The sequence below is a fragment of the Panthera onca genome, chromosome F2 (assembly GCF_046562875.1).
Source record: "Panthera onca isolate mPanOnc1 chromosome F2, mPanOnc1 haplotype 2, whole genome shotgun sequence".
NCBI lineage: Eukaryota > Metazoa > Chordata > Mammalia > Carnivora > Felidae > Panthera > Panthera onca.
Window position 1 is genome coordinate 13,225,292 of NC_138356.1, and position 19,028 is coordinate 13,244,319.

Here is a 19,028-nt window from a genome sequence, read left to right on the forward strand (position 1 = left end):
AATGTTTATTTTTGAGAAAGAAAGAGAGAGAGAGAGACAGACAGACAGACCATGAACGGGGAAGGGGCAGAGAGAGGGAGACACAGAATCCGAAGCAGGTTCCAGGCTCTAAGCTGTCATCAGCACAGAGCCCAACATGGGGTTTGAACTCACAAACCATGAGATCATGACCTGAGCAGAAGTCAGACGCTTAACCAACTGAGCCACCCAAGAGCCCCATGAAGACATTTTTAATGCTGTATAGGGGCACCTGGATGGCTCAGTTGGTTGGGCGTCCAGCTTTGGCTCAAGTCATGATTTCATGGTTCATGGGTGGGAGCCCCATGTCGGGCTCTGTGCTGGCAGCTCAGAACCTGGAACCTGCTTCAGATTCTGTGTCTCCCTTTCTCTGCCCTATACCCACTCATACTCTGTCTCTCTCTCTCTCAAAAGTAAATAAACATTAAAAAGAATTTTTTTTAATGCTGTATAAAAAAACTTTTATTTCTATATTCATACAAATATATGCACATATACTCTCATTTATATAGAATACTAATTATAATAAGAAAAATGCCTTCTGAAATACCCATTTACTGCCAAATACGGATTTATAATTTAAAATGAGTTTGTAATGAAATCGTTAATGAAACAAAATAATTACTTGAATTCAAAGATCAATTCTATGTCCATTTCTCTTTCTTAAAGCAGAAATGAAGGAAAATTTCTAAGATTCTCAAAACTAAAGTATCACTTAACCAAGTTAATTCAGTAAATACTCATCTAAGTTACTGACCTGCAACACTAAATATAAGTAAAAGTGCGAAAAGTGTTTTTAAAAAAATCATATAAATGCGTGCACCACAGCAGAGCTCAGGGATGGGGGGGAGGGGGAGCCAAACACAGTAAAGAGCATACTTTATCTACAGACCGTTTACATTTGTTTTAGAAATGAGGCTAACAACTTTGATCACGTTTCCTAACTTACTGCAAAAAACTATAGAATATACTTTACAGACAACCTCACCTGAGTCAAAGCAACAAAGTGCTCAAAGAAATTAGAAACCAACAGTGCTGATGGAAGGCAGGCCTGTAGGAGGTATGAAAACCAGCAGCCAGATAAAGAATTTGAAAAGAATACATGGCAGGGGGCTATTCCCCTTGAACTGTCCTTAAAACAGTCTTATGAACAAGGGAATAATGACCATCAAATTGAGTCTGTCATTAAAATAATATTTCGAACTGTTTAAGAATGCAAAAAATGGGGGTGCCTGGGCGGCTCAGTCAGTTAAGCGTCCGACTTTGGCTCAGGTCATGATCTCACAGTTTGTGGGTTGGAGCCCATGTCGGGCTCCATGCTGACAGTTCAGAGCCTGAAGCCTGCTTCTCTCTCTCTGCCTCTCTGCTCACACTCTGTCTCTCTCTCTCTTAAAAATAAATAAATGTTGAAAAAAAAAAGAATGCAAAAAATGTACAATAAATCTTAGATTTTTCATTTAAGATACCGTTTATCAAACAGATTAATCACTTTAAAAGAGATAAATGTCAAAAAAAGGGTAAATGTTACTTAGCTAGAATATGAAATTATTAGCAATATTTTATCCATCCTTCATAATGTCAAATAAATTGTTACTCTAGTATTATTAATCTTATTACGGTTAATATTTACTAATTCCATAAAGGAACAAACAGCAAATTATAAAAAGGAGTCTTTCCCAGGACATCTTCGTTAGGAGAATGTTTCAACTGACACCAAATAATACTCCCTTGATATGTCACTTTGAAAATATGGCGTACCTAGTCCCAAAGGGCAGATTAGTTTCTGTCCAATGAACTGAAATAAACACAGTAAGATAAACACTTCAAGAGAAACACCTTAAAGAGACCTGAAATCAGCACTTTGTCCCAAAGCTATTTCTAGTAGTCAACCCTATTTTCTAAGATCAGAATAAATCTGAGAGTGTTCATTTCATTTTCTGACTCATGATTCCACCTGTAGTCCCAGGGATTAGTCAAGATTTTGTTAATGGAGGTTAAGAATATGGCAAGAACTGTGGGATTCATTTTCTTCCACACTGACCCACCAAAAGTAATGACCTCCAAATCAGAACACTGTTCTTACTACCAAACACAGAAAATTACCACAGCGAGCAATGAAATGTGTGTCTACAAAACGTGGGCTAGGGACCATAGGTAAATTTAATTGTTCATTTGAGGAAAAGGAAAATAAGACATGCCCCAGCACCTGAACAGGGGTCAGTCAGTCACTTAACTGGATTACGACAAACTGGATTACAAATCAACCATGTCCAAGTTTTGCTTAGCGTTATGCTGATGATTTCATAAATTTATACATAAGCCCCACACATTTAAAGTTTAAAAAAAAAACCATAAAAGCTGTCAAGCCACTCATCAAACTGATTATTTTTTTTATGTTACAAAGCATCACCTTTTGGAAGCCAAGAACTGGTAAATGTGGGTCAGAAGTACCAGCTGATTTTACCTAACTATGTAGATTATGTAATCACCAGAGAAACAGGGAGAAATGTCTTCTAAAAGAACTAAAGATACATATTTCATATTCTTCTTCATGGCTGGATGAGGTACTTCATCAGAATAGTCAGGTGACCCATTCTAACCATTTATTTAAAACAGTGTTCAAAGTAAAGATATTCATATTCTCCATACTAATAATAGACTCCTTCCAGTGGCCACTTAGGCAGCTGAGAGTTGGGAGCTGTCTTGGTGTCTTAATACGTCCTTTTTTTTTTTTTTTCCATAAATAAATTTTTGACATAATGAACTGGGACGGGAAGGTTACAGAAATCTGGGGTCTTGAGATGGGGTTCTGTTTGTGAATGTATGTGCCACAGCAGGACTGCGGTGCTCTTACCACTCTGCTAGGGTTACCTAATGTAACAAATGAACATATATAAATAAAAAGTCCAAATCAATTTGAAAAACAAAAACATAACGAGCTAATGTAGCTTGCTTTCAACTAAATGGAAAGACATTCTTAACTCACAAACTAAAGCAAAAACAAATATACAAAAATGTAAATTCAACACATTATTTAAGAACCCTTGAAGCTAATGATTCAGTTTAAAAACAAAATAAAACACTAGCATCTTTACTTTGCATTTATCACCCGCTTCGCAAAAATTAGGTCAGTTTCCACACATGGTAAAGCCTGAGTCAAGCTCTGCTTGCACCAACTAAGTGTGCTCACTAATACAAGACTTACACATGTCTTAGATTTCCTATAATGTCATATGAGATCTAAATCTAACTACACACAATTCTTTGAATTTACTGTAATTATAAGACCAAAGAAGACTGCTTGTACATTTTTCTGAAGTTTTTAAAATGTGGTTTCTGATTTTACAAATATATAATCTAATATACTAAAAGGTATTCTAAGACACCAAAACATATTCAGATCAAGGACAGATTACTCCAGGAAAAATTAAACTACCATGAAAAGGCGTTGTCTCCAGGAGTTCTAAATAGAAAAGATGTAGAAAACGTAGTCGAACAGTCAAAACTATTTTAAAGGTGCACAACTGAAAATAAAGCTAAAAGCTGTCAGCTAGATCCCAAACCACTTTTAACCCAAACAATAAAAATGTACCTTTACCTTCAGCCATTTTGGTTTCTTCAATCCATGAAGAGTATATATGGAAGACAAAAATCAGCTATCAGCAGGTATCACGCACGCCAAGTGCCCTTCCCTACAGAGCTTCAGACTGGCCAACTGTTCCACGGGCAAGGCCTCTAGAACTGAAATTGGACCTGACTGCAAACTCTGCTCAGCAGTTATTTTTAGAGGCCCCTTCCTCATGGCCAAATACCGCTAATCACTCAGGCTGAAATGCTCTCCTAACAATGCGACAGCCTTTCTCCCACTTACGGGATTCCTTTCTCGGTTGGTGCTGTCTCCCAACTCCAAACCTTAAAAAAATTATGCATGCTGGACAAAATGAAATGGAACAGAGTGTGTTGCCAGGTCTGTTTTCTTGGAGTCAGTCTCGAATGGTTTTAGCCTAAGGACCGAATCATGCAAAACTGAAACAGGCCTTTCTGGAACACGTGGCCCCACGCAAAACCAGCTTGATCTGGCCCTTCAGGGTCTAATGAAATCCTACATGAAAAGACCATTACTTAGTTTGTTTGAATGAGACAGAAAACTAAATGGTAAGAAATTAATTAATGCTCTAGAATTCTGATTCACAGGTATGATCATTCCAAGTCTAATTCCTAATGCAGCAAAAGTAAAAAAAAAAAAAAAAAAACAAAACATATTTCCCCAGAGAAGAAGGGAGAAGGAGCTGGGAATGAAAGCAGGGAGGGAAGATAGGCAGGGGAGGGATGGGGGAGAGGGAGGGCCAATAGGCTGGAAGGGAGCAGGCAGGGAAAGAAGGAACCCTGAAGCGTGGCAACAGTGATCCAGGAAACAGGACCTCAGAGAAAATACTGGAAAGACAGTGTGCAACTGTTTCTGATTTTTTCCACTTCCTTCCAATCCCAACTCCACATAGTTCCTTCTGGGAAGTAAAACCAGCCCAAAGTTACTACCATTTATTCACTGATTTAAAATTAGCAGTTCACAGAATTCATCAGAACTCTGATTAGTACATTAAATTAATTTAGCACAAATGGCATCGAGAGCAAGGCAGCAACCTTTATTTATGAGGGTTTAATTTTTTTTTTTCCAGCCGAACTGAATGCTTCACAAGCAAATTAAACATTTGAATGTTTTGAAGAGGAGTCAGTCGCCTATGGTACCCATATTTGATGGCCAAGAGCTGAAAGAGTGAACAAGGCATCAGGGCAACTGAACAAAACTGCTGAGCGTCCCAGGTGTCCTCTGACCAAGAGCCATTTCCTCAAAGATCCGTCCTGCGAAAGTGAGTGAGTGCTAAAATGTTACATGATAGTGAATCAGTTGTTGACAGGGAATTAAGAAGACCCGCCACCATACAAATTTATTTGACAAATATTTCGGAGGTTTTCTTTTGTTGTTTTCAGAGAGAGGAAGAGTGACAAGAGACCTGTCCTGGGGCCACAGGAAACCAAGCCACTATACTCACATGGTAGGCAGCCCATTTCAGACTTAAGAAACCCGGATTCGATTCCTGGCTTCCTCACTGACTTTGATTTGGGGGCCTCAATTTCCTTGCCTTTACAATGCATCTTGGCATTAAACCAGGCGTGCAAGTGTTTGTTGAATTCATCCATGCGATACGTTTCCAATGAATCAGTTGGGACACATGCACAAGCCCCCACCCCTCCAATCCCAATTCTGTTTCATGACACCAGCCTGCCACCACGGCTGCCCAAGCTGCCGGAGTTCCTTCTCTCCCTTTACGGGCCTGCACCAAGGCAGCTGCATTCTGAATTACAGGTCTGTGGCCAACGCCGAATTGAGATGAGAATCACGCCTACTAAATTCGGGGGTACCTCACCCCTGAGGCTTCTCCAACACAGCTCCAATCATCCCCCTTGACAAATGTTCATCACACACATTGACACCATCTTCTCCTTCACCTTTTACAAGTTTTACAGGTTTTTAAGAAAAGGTCTTCCCTCCCTAGTGGCACAATAACGGCACACCTGCTATTTGAGATAGGGTGAACAGGCTAAGTCTGTGAAATAACATGTAACCTGTCTTCTTCCTTAAGGAAAAAGAAATTCTGAATTCCAAGTTACTCTCACTTATAATAAGCACAACTTATTTTTATGACAGGAAATATTTATGAAAAGTTTAAAAATAAATTCATGTGCATATAGAAAATCACGGTTTTAAAACCCTGGCAATGACAACTAAAGTCAAACTAAAGTCATAAATTATTCCTCGTAATCAATCGCTGCTGGGGCTAATAGCAAATTCCTACATCCAGACAAAGATCAAACTCCTAACATGTGCTCTGAGACTATTATTATCAGCCTGATGCCACTGGAGACCACAAAAGCCCAGTCTCATGTCCACGGAAGCAGGTAGAGCCTGGCATCCAAAACATGCCAGGGGAAATCCATGAGACTGTTCACGGGTCCCAAGGACTACTTCCCTCCCCTCACCCAATCAGCTTTCATTCGCAGGAGTGGCTCTCGGGAGCACATCACAGTCACCTGGAGGGCTTGTCAAAACACAGACTGCTGGGCCCACTCCCAGAGTTTCTGAGCCTCTGGGGTCCGAGAACGTGCATTTCTAATAGGTTCCCACCCGGGTGACTGGAGGCAGCTGGTGCCGGGACCACACATGAAGAGAACCATTGCATGGCTTCCCGTGCTAGCCAGCTCTGATTCTCAGGCTCTGGAGGAGGAGGAAAGCAGGGCTTGCTTTGACCAGTTTGCCGAGCATCATTTCCTCACCCCCTAAAAAAGAAATAACAACAAAACCCCCTCTTCCTCTGAGACCCATGCCGTCCAGTTATACTGCCCTCCAACCTGCCTCCTCACTGCCATCGACCACCTGCGGTGCTCTCTCCCCTCAGTGACGTACTCACCTGGAAACCAGCCAGTACCGTGTGATGTCAATGTCCACCTGTGTGGCAAATGTGACAAGTTCTCTTTCCTTCATTTCTTCACCCCCAGTGACCTTGCTCCCCTCCATCCTATAGCCAACATTCATTCATTCATTCATTCATTCATTCATTCAAGGCGGAGAAGGGGCAGAGAGAAAGGGAGAGAGAAAATCCCAAGGAGGCACAGAGCCCCATACACGGCTCAAACTCACCCACTGTGAGATCAGGACCTGATCCGAAACCAAGAGTCGGATGCTTAACCAACTGAACTACCCAGGCACCCCCCCCCCAACATTTATTATTATATCCCTACCGGGGCTCTTGTGACAAACCCACCCTAATTCACCTGTCTAATGGCATCTTCATCCTTGTTGAGGCATCTCTGTAGCTTCCCTGGCACAACCATCTTGACAGGTTCTGTAACCTTGCTGAGAAAGCTCTGTTGGCTTGAGTCTATCATGAGAACTGCAGGATAGCCAAAGATACCAAAGATACCAAAATCTATTTCTTCAAACACACACACACACACACACACACACACACACAGACACACCCCTCATCTACATATAGTCTCCACAGCAAACATGAGCAACTTTTTTGACATCTAATTATTAAATAGCCAGTATTACAGACAGAACTCCTCAGACATTGAGTGAAATCTACTTGCACACACCCCCCCGAGCTAGGGAGCACCACCTCTAAATGCGAAGGTTTAGGCTGTCCCGAGTATGTGATGCACAGAGTAAAAACACCCACTCGGATCACACACCCTCCTATTTTTCCAGCTCGTTTACTCAACAACTTCTTCTTGGATCCTGTAGCTCTCTTGCTTCTACTTTCTTCTGAACTCCTCCTCGCCTGCTGCCTTCACATCTTTCCATGTTGAGAGTCCACAGTTCATCGGTTAAGTCACTCCCTGACTCACTAAAGCCTTTGCTCCTCAATCCATTCGTTGCATCAATCCGCCATAACGGTCTCTCTGGATGAACACAATCACTCACCCTATCCACGACTGTTAAGGGCAGCAAGGGACACCAAAAGAAATCACGCACAGGACACCGTGGAGCGAATCCCAACGGGCCCTCAGGGCTGCCTGTCAATTCTGCACACATCTCTGGAACACTCCCTTTCCTGTTCTCCAGAAGGACTATTTCAAACATCTCTGCCCCTCAAGAATCCTATTTTTCTCATACTCGGAAAACGCCATAGCCTCTTATAGCACAGAAGACAGAAGCATCAGCAGGAAACCATCTGGACTGCACTGCCACCCATCACAAACCTCCATTCACCAGCATCCATTGTTTTCCTCCCAATTCCTCAGCTACCTCACCCTCCTTATCCTTTCACTCTCCGGTACTGTCAGCCTTTCTGCCTTTACTACATCTTCCCTCAAGCCCAGAGTGAGCCCCTGCTCTTTCTCCTTCCCATCATAGATGAAATTCTCAACAGAGCTATGATTTCACTGCTTTCATTTTGTGATGGCCCACTCACTCCTTACCCCCTGTACGTAGGCTGCGATGTAGCTTCTGCACGGGGCAGTCACTCTAATGTGACGCCAATGACTTCCATGTTGCTGAATCCAATGGAGTATTTTCAGTCCTCATCTAACTTGCCCTCTCAAAGGAATTCTTCCTCCTAAAACATTCTCTTTCCTTGCTTGACTTTTTCTGATTCTTCATCTCGTATTTCTTCTACCTTTCTGAACTTTCTACTTCTCAATCTCCTTTGCTACTTCATTCTCCTCTAGTTGACTTTCAAATGTGGAAATTCCATACGCCTTGCTCCTATGCCGTCTCCCTAGTTGACTAATGCATCCATAGGCTTAAACTTTCCTCTCCTTTTAGGTCCAAACGTATCTGTCTACTCAATATCCATTTGAATCCGTATGGAAAACCCAAACTCTGCATACACACAACTGAACCCATGATCTTTCTCCTCTCCTCTCTGTCCAAATCTCAGGAACACTTCCATCAAAAGCCAGCTGCTTAAACCAAAAACTTGGCATTCATCCTTGACTTCATCCTCTTTCTTTTCCCAAATACCCATCTCTCAAGTCAGAGTCTCTCTAGCAGGCTGTTGCAAATGGCTTACACCTATGCCAAGACGTGAATTCCCCTCAGCCCCTGGGTCATCCTTGCCTATTTACCCTGGCATGATATTTTAAAAAACCATTTATATGTGCCATGACATAAAAGAAGTGGAAAACTGTGTCTCAAACCACCCATAGTTCTGCCCCTCTACTGAGACCACCCAAATCCATGTTACCATCATCTCATAGGCTGCTATAATACTTTAACATACTTTTCCTGCTCTATACAGCAGCCACAATAATTTTTTCAACCCGATTGTATCATTACCCTTTTTTAAAAAAACCCTATTTTTCTTAGGGGTTCACACTGTTCTTAAGATAAAATAAAAACCTTTGATGTGGCCTATAAGACTCTATTTGACATGGCCCCAGCCAACCACTCTGGCTTTCATTTTGTGTCACTTCCTATGGCTGTGTATGTTCCAGATACAAAACACTCACCCTGCTCTGGTCCTGCAAAGGCCATGCCCTCTTCCTGAATGAACGTCAACACTGGGTTACCACCACATAGTTGCCCCCAGCCCAGCTATCTACTGCTTGTTCTTCTTAAATCCCACCTCTCCAAGGAGGCTTTCCCATAACACTGTGACGGCATTTTCTTTTTCTTTCTGTTTCTCTTTGTTACTATGATTATTATTTTCTCTTTCATCATGAGAAGTGTACTCTTTAATCTCCATCCCCTATTTCACTCACTGCCCCACCTACCTCCCCTCTGGTAACCATCAGTTTGTTCTCTATAGTTAAGAGTCTGTTTCTCGGGGGGTGGCTAGGTGGCTGAGTCGCTTAAGTGTCCAACTCTTGATTTGGGCTCAGATCATGATCTCACAGTTCATGATATCGAGCTCCACTTTGGGCTCTGTGCTGATAGCCCGGAGCCTGCCTGGGATTCTCTCTCTGCGCCCCTCCCCACCCTGTGCACGCAAGTTCTGTCTCAAAATAAATGAATATACATTTTTTAAACGAACACTTTTTCTTGGTTTGTCTTTTTGCCTTTGCTCATTTGTTCTGTTTCTTAAATTCCACACATGAGTGAAATGTTTGTCTTTCTCTGACTTATTTCGCTTAGCATTATACTCTCTAGCTTCATCCCTATTGTTGCAAATGGCAAGATCTCATGCTTTGTTATGGAGGAATAATATTCCACTATATACACATACCACTTCTTTATCCATTCACCTATCAATGGACAGCTGAGCTGCATCCATAGTTAGGCTGTTGTAAATAATGGTGCAATAGACACAGGGGTGCACGTATCCCTTTGAATTTGTGTTTTTGCATTTTGGGGGTAAATACGATTACTGGATCATAGAGTAGTTCTGTTATTAATTTTCTGAGGAACCTCCATACTGTTTTCAGAGTGGCTGCACCAGTTTGCCTTCCCACCAACAGAACAGGAGGGCTCCTTTTTCTCTACATCCTCACCAACATTTGTTATTTCTTGTGTTTTTATTTTAGCCATTCTGACAGGTATATTTGACAGATGTATCTGACAGGTGTCTCTTTCATTGAAGTTTTGATTTACATTTTCATGATGAGTGATGTTGAGCACCTTTTCATGTGTCTGTTGACCATCTGTCTGTCTTCTTTGGAGAAATGCCTGTTCATCTCTTCTGCCCATTTTTAACCGGAGTATTTATTTCTTGGGTGTTGAGTGGTATCAGTTCTTTATATATTTTAGGTACTAACCCTTTATCAGCTTTGTCATTTGCAGATATCTTCTCCCATTCAGTAGGTTGCCTTTTAGTTTTGTTGATTGTTTCCTTCACTGGGCAGAAATTTTTTATTTTGATGTAGACCCAACAGTATATTTTTACTTTCATTTCCCTTTCCTCGGGAGACATAGCTAGAAAAACACTGCTATGGTGGCCAATGTCAGACAAATTATTGACTATTCTCTCTTCAAGGATTTTTATGGTTTCAGGTCTCACATTTTGAATTTATTTTTACGTAAGGTGAAAGAAAGTGGTTGAGTTTCATTCTTTTGCATGTACCTATCCAGTTTTGCCAAAACCATTTGTTCAAGAGACTGCCTTTTTCCCACTGTCTATTTATTCCTGTGAGAGCATTTTCTAATACACTCTCACAGTAGTATGTACTTCTTCACAGCATTATTTCATCGGTAATTTAGTTCTTAACTTCCTTCTTCCTTCAGAATGCATGTTTCATCTGCCTTGTTCATTCCTCTACATTTGCCTTGCACCTAGTAGGAACTAAACAAACATTTGTTAAATGCATAAACTCCTTCTCAAATTCTTGATATGATATGAGTAATCACACTTCTTCCTGCTCATACTTGACAAAAAAAGTGCACAAAATCTAATCCAACAAATGTCACACCACTTCAAGTTTCTTCCATTTTCCCAAGTTATCCTAAAATTAATTCACACTAGGAAAAGACCTATAAATAGTTAAGGGAAATATTAAGAAAGAAGCCCATTGTTTCCCAAACACTGGTTATGAAGCCAAGCTGGTCTACGAGCAAGTTTTCACTGCTTCTGTGTCAGATAATTTCCTCACCGATCCATCTTTGGTGACCGCCACCTATATTGAACGTAAGTAGGCCCACGCTGGAAGGATGCTGCAGCCCCCGTGCACCTGGCCCCACAGTCAGATGCCTGACACTGCTCTCCTGACTGACCCTGTATAGAAAAGGCACAGGGGGCTGACGGAGTGACAAGGGCTATTAGAATTTAGTAAGACAAAACTGAGAACTCGTCTCCATTTTCATTAGCGTAAACAGTAAAGGAAAGTGAAATATTAGCCGTGACTATCTATATCAGCCTCCCTTTATTTTTAGGAACCTTCACTGCTCTTTGGAACCCCAGGTTGAGGAACCACTGTCCCAACGTCCCCCTGTTTGTGTCCTGGATTCAGCTGTTCTCTTCTGCAGTGATGAACACAGGCCCATCAACCTCCACCTATGAATCTGCAAGGGACTGAAGTGCCATTCGTAAGATGCTAAAACCATACTATAAATGGTAGTTAACTCCAAAAACTCATTTCCTCACACCAGGCCTAACAAGTTAGTGTTTTAGGCTTAATTAGTTCCCCCTACAGAGCACTCAATAAAGAGAAAACAGTCTCAGAGGAAAAAGCACTCCCTGGCAAATCAATCATCAATGTGGGTAACAGTTATTAGTGGTGTTTAGTGATTATGGAGTTCAAAATCAGACAGTCTCCTGCTGAACTGGGAATGGCGGAGGGTCTAAAGAAAACTGAGTTGTGGTGTCCATTCAGAAACTCTGAGGTGGTAAAAAGTTGTTAGAAGAAATATGAAACAAACAATAAGTTTCTTTTTTCAAAACTAAAAACAGTTAACAGTAAAAAAAAATTGTAAAAAAAAACCCCAAAAAACAGTAAAACAAAAGCCTAGCCCCACTCATCTAACTCTAAGGCAACGAGACTAGGTCATAAAACCAACAGGTACGACCACAGTTGATCTGCAGCTGTGTTCCCAAACGCCTTTGACCTTAACCCCTTTAGACAGCGGAAGATCCATAGCTATCCTACCTCACCAGTTCCCACTTTCTAGGACAATGGAATTCATCATTTACAAAAAGTGTCCTCAGAGGCAAATGGGGAGAGATGGGAGGGGGACAGAAAAGCACTAGCACAAAGTGTGCAGGGGATTCACGTGTAAATGGCAAAGCATATGGGTCGCAGAGTTAACTTACTAGAAAATCATAGGCCAAAAGCATAGTTGATGCAATTATGCATCACAATGTATTTTGAGGACAGCCTACAAGAGGCAAGGAAGGCACTGCCCCAAAGAGGGCCACGTAGAGCCCTTCCCCTCCTTCGTGCCCTCCAGTCTTGCTGCTAATAGGAGATAAAAAAAAATTCTACGCTGAAGAGGAGACCTGATTTAAAGCAAACAGACCAGAAATGGAGAGTGACTGGTACGTTAGGGAATCTGTCCCAAAGACGGTCAAGAGCCTTGCCAACCACACATTAATCCAGTCCAGCTAAGCACAATGACTGAAAGAAAATGAGGCTTTGTATCAACGCCTTGTCAGACAAAGACTCTGCTAAATGAAACAGCTACAAAATGTGGCCACATGTTATTAGGACAGCCCATGAAAAACTGCCAGTATTTAACTATTTTTCATATGACCGAAAAACAATGTATTTTCCCAAGGTTTTATTATGAAACTTTTCAAACACACAACAAAGCTGAACAAATTTCACAAAGAATACCCATGTGCTATCACTTAGATTCTACCATGAACACTTTATTATAATGTTTATGGCATGTCAATTCATCCCTCTATATCCATCTACTAACCTATTTTATATGTAATACATTTCAAGATAACTTGTAGACACTGGTTCACCTCCTCTAAGTACTTCAGCTTCTATCATAACCTACAGTTTTATATTTCTTTACCATTTTTTAAAATTTTTTTAAGCTTTATTTACTTTTGAGAGAGAGAGAGAGACAGAGAGAGAGATGAGCATGAGTGGGGGAGGAGCGGAGAGAGGGAGACACAGAATCCCAAGCAGGCTCCAGGCTCCTAGTCGTCAGCACAGAGCCCGACGGGAGCTCGAACTCACAAACCATGAGTCATGACCTGAGCCGAAGTCAGACGCTTAACCGACTGAGCCACCCAGGCGCCCCATTCTTTACCATTTTTTATGTAAAATTTACATGAAATGAAACGCTCTCATTTTAAGTGTACACTCTGAGTTTTCACAAAAATACACACTGTGTAACCCAAAGCCCTGTCAAGACACTGAAGATTAACACCACCCATAAGTTCTCTCATGGGCCTTTCCAATCACCTTCCACCCCAAACCCAACCCCAACCCCAGTGTCAGACCCTTTGTTCTTCCTTCTTTTTCCCCCTGGTTTTGCCTATGTGTGCACACAATATGTGCTTGTTTGTGTAAGGCTTCCGTCCCTTGGCGTTACGTACCAGAGAGCCAAGCATGCTCTGTGTAGAAGCAGTTCATTCTTTTCTGTTGCTCAACAGTCCTCCACTGTATAAACATACCAGAGTATATTAGAATGTAGCCACTCTACTATTGGTAGAAACCTGGACTGTTCCCCATTTGGACTATTACAAGCAAAGTTATTAGGAATACTCTCGTACAAGACTATCGCTCGCATATAGGAAATAACACGCTTGCATTTCTCTTGCGCTAAATCACTCGCAATTACTGGATCAGGGGCCACATGTATATTCAGAATTATAAGCAGCTGCCAGACCTTTCGCCAAAGTGGTTCTACCATTTTATAAACCTACTAAGAATGTACGAGGGGTCTTTTCTAGGATCTTGCCAACATTTGGAATTGTCAGTCTTTTCAACGCTGGCCATTCTGACCACTATCAGTTGTGTCTCACTGTGGTTTAATCTGCATTCTCCTGAGACCAATGTTTGAGCACATTCTTCATGTGCTTACTGACCATTTATCATCTTTTGTGAACTGTCTGTTCACGTCTTTTGCACACTTGTCTATTTTTTCTAACACTCTTAAACTGAATTGCAGGAGTTCCTGATATTTCCTAAACACCTGTCCTTTAATAGATCTATGTGTTACAAAATTTTCTGCCAGATTACAACTTTCCTATTCATTTTCTTAAAGCATCTTTTGATGGGTAAAAGCTTTTAATTTTGATGCTGTCTCATGTATTATTTACTCATTCTTTATATATCACCGAATTGGAAAATGGTATTTAAACTTTAACAGGGTTCCATGCTTCACATTCTGAAATGTGACATCCATTTCAGTGCTCACACTTAATTACTGGATCTGTGACATACTGTCCCTGACAGAAGCTCCGTCACTGGCTCAAACACTGTGCCCAGGAAAGAAAGGTCAGAAAGTGAAAGGCCAGGTCAGAGATACGTCGACTAAATGTCGTTTAGTGGCAGGTATCACAGAGAGTAAAAGCAAGAGAAATTTTGAGAGTTTTAAGGAATATTTTCGTTAGATATGATGAGTCACAAAAACGTTTCTAAGCCAATTATTTTCCCCTCAAATTCACGGGGATGGAATAAACCTAATTCCTCTGCCACCCAACAGCCCCACCAACACTTGAACCCTTAGCTTTTTTCAAAAACAAGTTTACCTGTGCAATTATTTGTACATTTCCCCCCAACTTTTCATGACTCACAAATTTACATTACCAGAATACTGAGGAAACCAGAAGATTTCTCTTTACTGTAATCTTCACCTCGTACACCCAGTAAAATCTTTAGAAAATCACAAAAAACAACATGTTTTAGCGAGAAGGCATATAGTTTACCTGTGAGACTTTGTGGGGGGAAACATAATTTTAAAAATCTTTATGTAAAATAGACATCAAGAATTGAAAGGTGGGCTGGAGGGTCAGCTTAAAGGATATTATTGGAATAAATTAGGAAAACTTGAGTATGGACTTTATATTAGGTAACAATACTACAGCAGTGTTAAATTTCCTAAGCATTATAATTACATGGTGGTTATGCTGGAGCATATCCTTGTTCTTAGGAAGAACACGCTGAAGAATGTTATTATGACTTAAAGTATTACGAGGTGAAGCATTATGATTTAACTTTCAAATGGTTCAGCAGCAAAATGCATAAATACATAAAACAGTATCTTTGTGTGTGTCTAGAGAAACAGAGAACGCAAACACATTAAAATACTAACAACTAGTGAATCTAAATGAACTTTTCTTGTAACAGTCTTAAAGGATTGAATATTTTCATATTAAAAAGTTGGGAGAATATAGATTTCCAGGCCCATTCTAGTCCTAAAGAATCCAATGCTCCAGATGCTTAAGGCTAGGAGCCTGAAATGTTAAAAGCTAGCTCCCAAGTTAATTCCTGATTGGATTCTGGATAAGTAACCAATTAAAAAAAAAAAAAAAAGCTTCAAGTTTTAAAGATGCTTCCAGAAACAACTAAAAAAAATCTGAAGACGGAGTGCATTTAGATAATTTCTTGAGTTGGAGAATTCTACAGTGGTTATGTATGAGAATGTCCTTGTCCTTAGGAGAAACATGGGGAATTAGTTAAGTGAGTTAAATTGTTATGATGACTACAGCTTACTCTCAAAGAGTTCCAAAGAAGGAGAGAGAGGAAAAGGAAGACAGATAAACACACACCCGGAGCAAATGTGGCAAATCCAAGCAAACAGTATGCAAGTCTTTCAACGTACAAAATCTTTTTGCTGTTGTATAGGTTTAAAGTTTCAAAACAAAGTTGGAAAAATATAAAAATAAAAACAAAATTAGACTGGTTTTAGAAAAGAAGACCAAAGAAGTTCAGGACCAAGTCCTCAACAAAGTAGTAACGCAAAGGATCCCAATTCAGCCACTGGTCTCAAAGTTAGTAAGAAGCGGGGAAGCTGTCTCCACCTGGACGTCTCCTACAGGCAAGTTCTACTCACAAGCCTCCATGTGCTTGCTGGACATCTTCCACCAGATGCCCCACCTGGGCCTCAAATTCACCTGGGACAGTAAGCCTACTCCTCTGCCACCCAGGGGCTGCTCAAACCCTTGGAAATGGTGATGTCCCCTAGGAGGACTCTGTAGTCCAGACTAGCCATCCCCCGCGTTTTCACCCGTTCCTCGCATCATTGTCAACACGCCCTCAGCCAAGGACCTCACCGAAAGCTCCTCCTCCTCCAAGAAGTCCTCCATCATTGTCTCCTTAACAGCAGCCCCCTCATCTGAAGCCACAATTCCAGAAGCAGCCCACCCAACACAATGGGCTTTTCACCTCCCTCACTCTGGTCACCAAGAACACAAATACTGAAGGGGACTCTTCCTCAGTCACATGATGCAGGCAACTCCCTCTGAGACTAAAAGCAATTAAAACAACCACACCCAAACAAAATACTAGACCTTAAAAAAAAACAAAAAAACAAAAAAACAAAAAAAACTTCCTACTTCAAGCTTCTCCCAGAGTTTATTTTGCAAATACCATGCTAACCCTGGTAAAGTCCACCTTCCCAGCCAGGCTGTTCTTTTGCAGTGTGTTCTTCCCTCCTGGCATTAGGTTTCCGTCAGAACTTAGTGTCACCCACAAATTTAACAAGCATTACGTGGGTGGGGCTCCCTTGAAGTTGACATGTGCCCATTAAATCAGTGCTCCGTGGGTACAGTCCCCCAATGTTTTGCCATCTTTGGCACAGGTGGATTTTCAGAGATGGTGTTAAATACCTTGGTGAAGTCAGGAAAAGTATCAAGATTGTGTCCTGACCACTTATTTGGAAAGCTTATCAAAATGCACAAGCAGTTCTGGTTTTCTTAGTAACCTGTAGTTACTTAGTAACTTAGTAACCTTGGTAAACCTGTCGTGTCTCCCAGTCTTCAAGGCTTTCTTTTCTGGGTGCTTAAAAATAATTTTTAATCCCAGAATTTGCCTACGGGTGCCGTGAGACTTCAGTTTAGTTACCCTGAACCCGGCTTCCTTTAATAAGAACGGGCCGTCTGTCCTCTGGGGGGTCTTTGCCACCTCTCCTACTTGTCCTGATTCCCCAAAAGTTAACTACCTAGAAAACATTAGTTGGAGTCTGGAGTCTGGGGTCTGGGGTCTTTAAAAGCCTCAGATCATTCTCAGTTTAGTCTTCCTTTCCCTACTCCTTGCTCAGGCACAGCTCATTGATTCAACCAATATTTATAGCTCGGCCGCCCACAGGTCAGCAACATCCCCAGAGGCGTGGTGCTAGACTGGCCTGCTGTGTTCTCTCCCCACAGAGCATGGGGCCTGGAGCACAGCAAGCCCTCAGTGACTTCACTGGACAACTTCCACGGGATTCCCACAAGAGTCTAAAAATAGGAATAGGAATTACTTTCGTCCCATCTACACGTACAGCGAATATAACATGCACGAGTACTTTAAAAACCAAACCAGACCAGACAGCGGTGCTGGGGGAGGGACAGAAATGGCTGGGGCAGCTCCAGCCAGAAACCTGTCAGCTTCATCAGCTTCATCAACAGCCCGCACCCTGCTGCACACTCCAAGTCTGCCCCTCTCCTCCTGATCCCGCCCCAGTTCGAAACCGAAGCAACGGTCAATGGCATCCTCCGTTGGCAGATGTCACGTAAGTCTACTCTTGCTGACCCATTTTGCTCTAAACTCCCTCCACAAACACTTCCTCAGCTTCAGCTTTGCCAGATGCACCCCCCTTCCCCTGCCTGAATAAAAGTCACCAAGCGCCCCACTGTCCTGAGCTCAGGCGGCACTGCAGAGGACACTGTTCCAATGCTGGTCTCTCGGCGATACTCCAGAGAAACCGGTCTGCCGCTGAAGGTCCACGGGAGTACGACCCCAGTAAGATCTGACTCACTAAAAAGGCTGAAGCCCCAAAGCCCACGCAAGTTACAGAGAAGCTAATGTTCAGGCAGAAGGCACAGGTATGCGGTAAAGGTGCTGTCCTTCTGAACGGGTGAGGCCTCTCCTGTGGCAGTGGGCAAGTGGTTTTAACATCATCCTGGATAGAAGTACTGCCCTCAATGCAACATCTCCAGTCAACGTCATACAGATCAGCAAAACAAAGACATTTCAGCTCTATAAACTAATACAGATTTTAAGACACAAAGCAATAAAAATCACAGGATGGTATATTTTAAAAAGGTTTTCTCCATACATCTGAGTATTCATTCATTCAACAAATACTCTTGAAAACCCTACCCTATGCTACAGCAATGAACAAGAGAGGCCACTTAGCCTACAACCCCAGTGAAGGAGAAAATCAAATAAAAATAAACTAAAAATTCATTTTGCTAAGCACTATGTTAGGTATATATCCCATATGGATAAAAATAATCATTTGGGAAGAATCATAGTCTTGAATTTTAAACATACGGCATTCTAAGGTACAATCTGTTCCAAATTCTTCTATTTTATTTTATTAATTTATTTCACTTTGAGAGAGAGCGCACGCAAGTCGGGGAGAGGGGCAGAGGGACAGGGAGAGGGAGAGGGAGAGAAAGAGAGAGACAGAGAGACAGAGAAAGAGAGAGAGAGAGAGAGAGAGAGAGAGAGAGAGAGAGAGAGATTCCCAAGCAGGCTCCATGCTCCATGTGAAGCCCCACATGGGGCTTAATCCCACAGCCCTGGGATCACGACCTGAGCGGAAATCAAGAGTTGGATGCTCAACAAACTGAGCCACCCAGGCGCCATGCCCCCCACCCCAAAGTTTTCTTTATAAATGTTAGCTCTGTTCACTTCATAGTTTTTTTTAATTTTTAATCAAAACTGACAAAACATTATCTTGAGTCAAAGAGGAAATATTCATAATTCTTATAAAGGAATTTTAAAAGCCAAAACCAAAAAAAAAAAAAAAAATGAGCAGAATTTCATTATTCAGTAAATAATTCTGGCCTGTCTTTGAGTCACATCTAAAAGTAAAGTGATGGGAAAATCAGCATCTTCCAAAGTAAGCGAGCTTTTCTAATTTCACAAAATGCAGAACAAACAACATAGCTGTGGAACCTTCT

At 41.6% G+C, this 19,028-nt stretch overlaps 1 protein-coding gene across 11 annotated transcripts in view; it reads right to left on the reverse strand.

The window, feature by feature from the left end:
• ASPH (aspartate beta-hydroxylase) overlaps positions 1-19,028 on the reverse strand; it is a 222,074-nt gene that overhangs the window by 184,062 nt on the left and 18,984 nt on the right. The window contains exon 1 of one of the 11 annotated variants that reach the window (XM_060610602.2): positions 3,617-3,778. The exons of 8 other annotated variants lie outside the window; for them this stretch is intronic. In XM_060610602.2, the coding sequence (XP_060466585.1) occupies positions 3,617-3,626 (10 nt within the window). In that variant the 5' untranslated portion in view covers positions 3,627-3,778. Of the gene's footprint in view, positions 1-3,616; positions 3,814-19,028 lie in introns of those variants that run through there. 2 more of the 11 variants (XM_060610604.2, XM_060610609.3) reach the window with 2 other exon arrangements.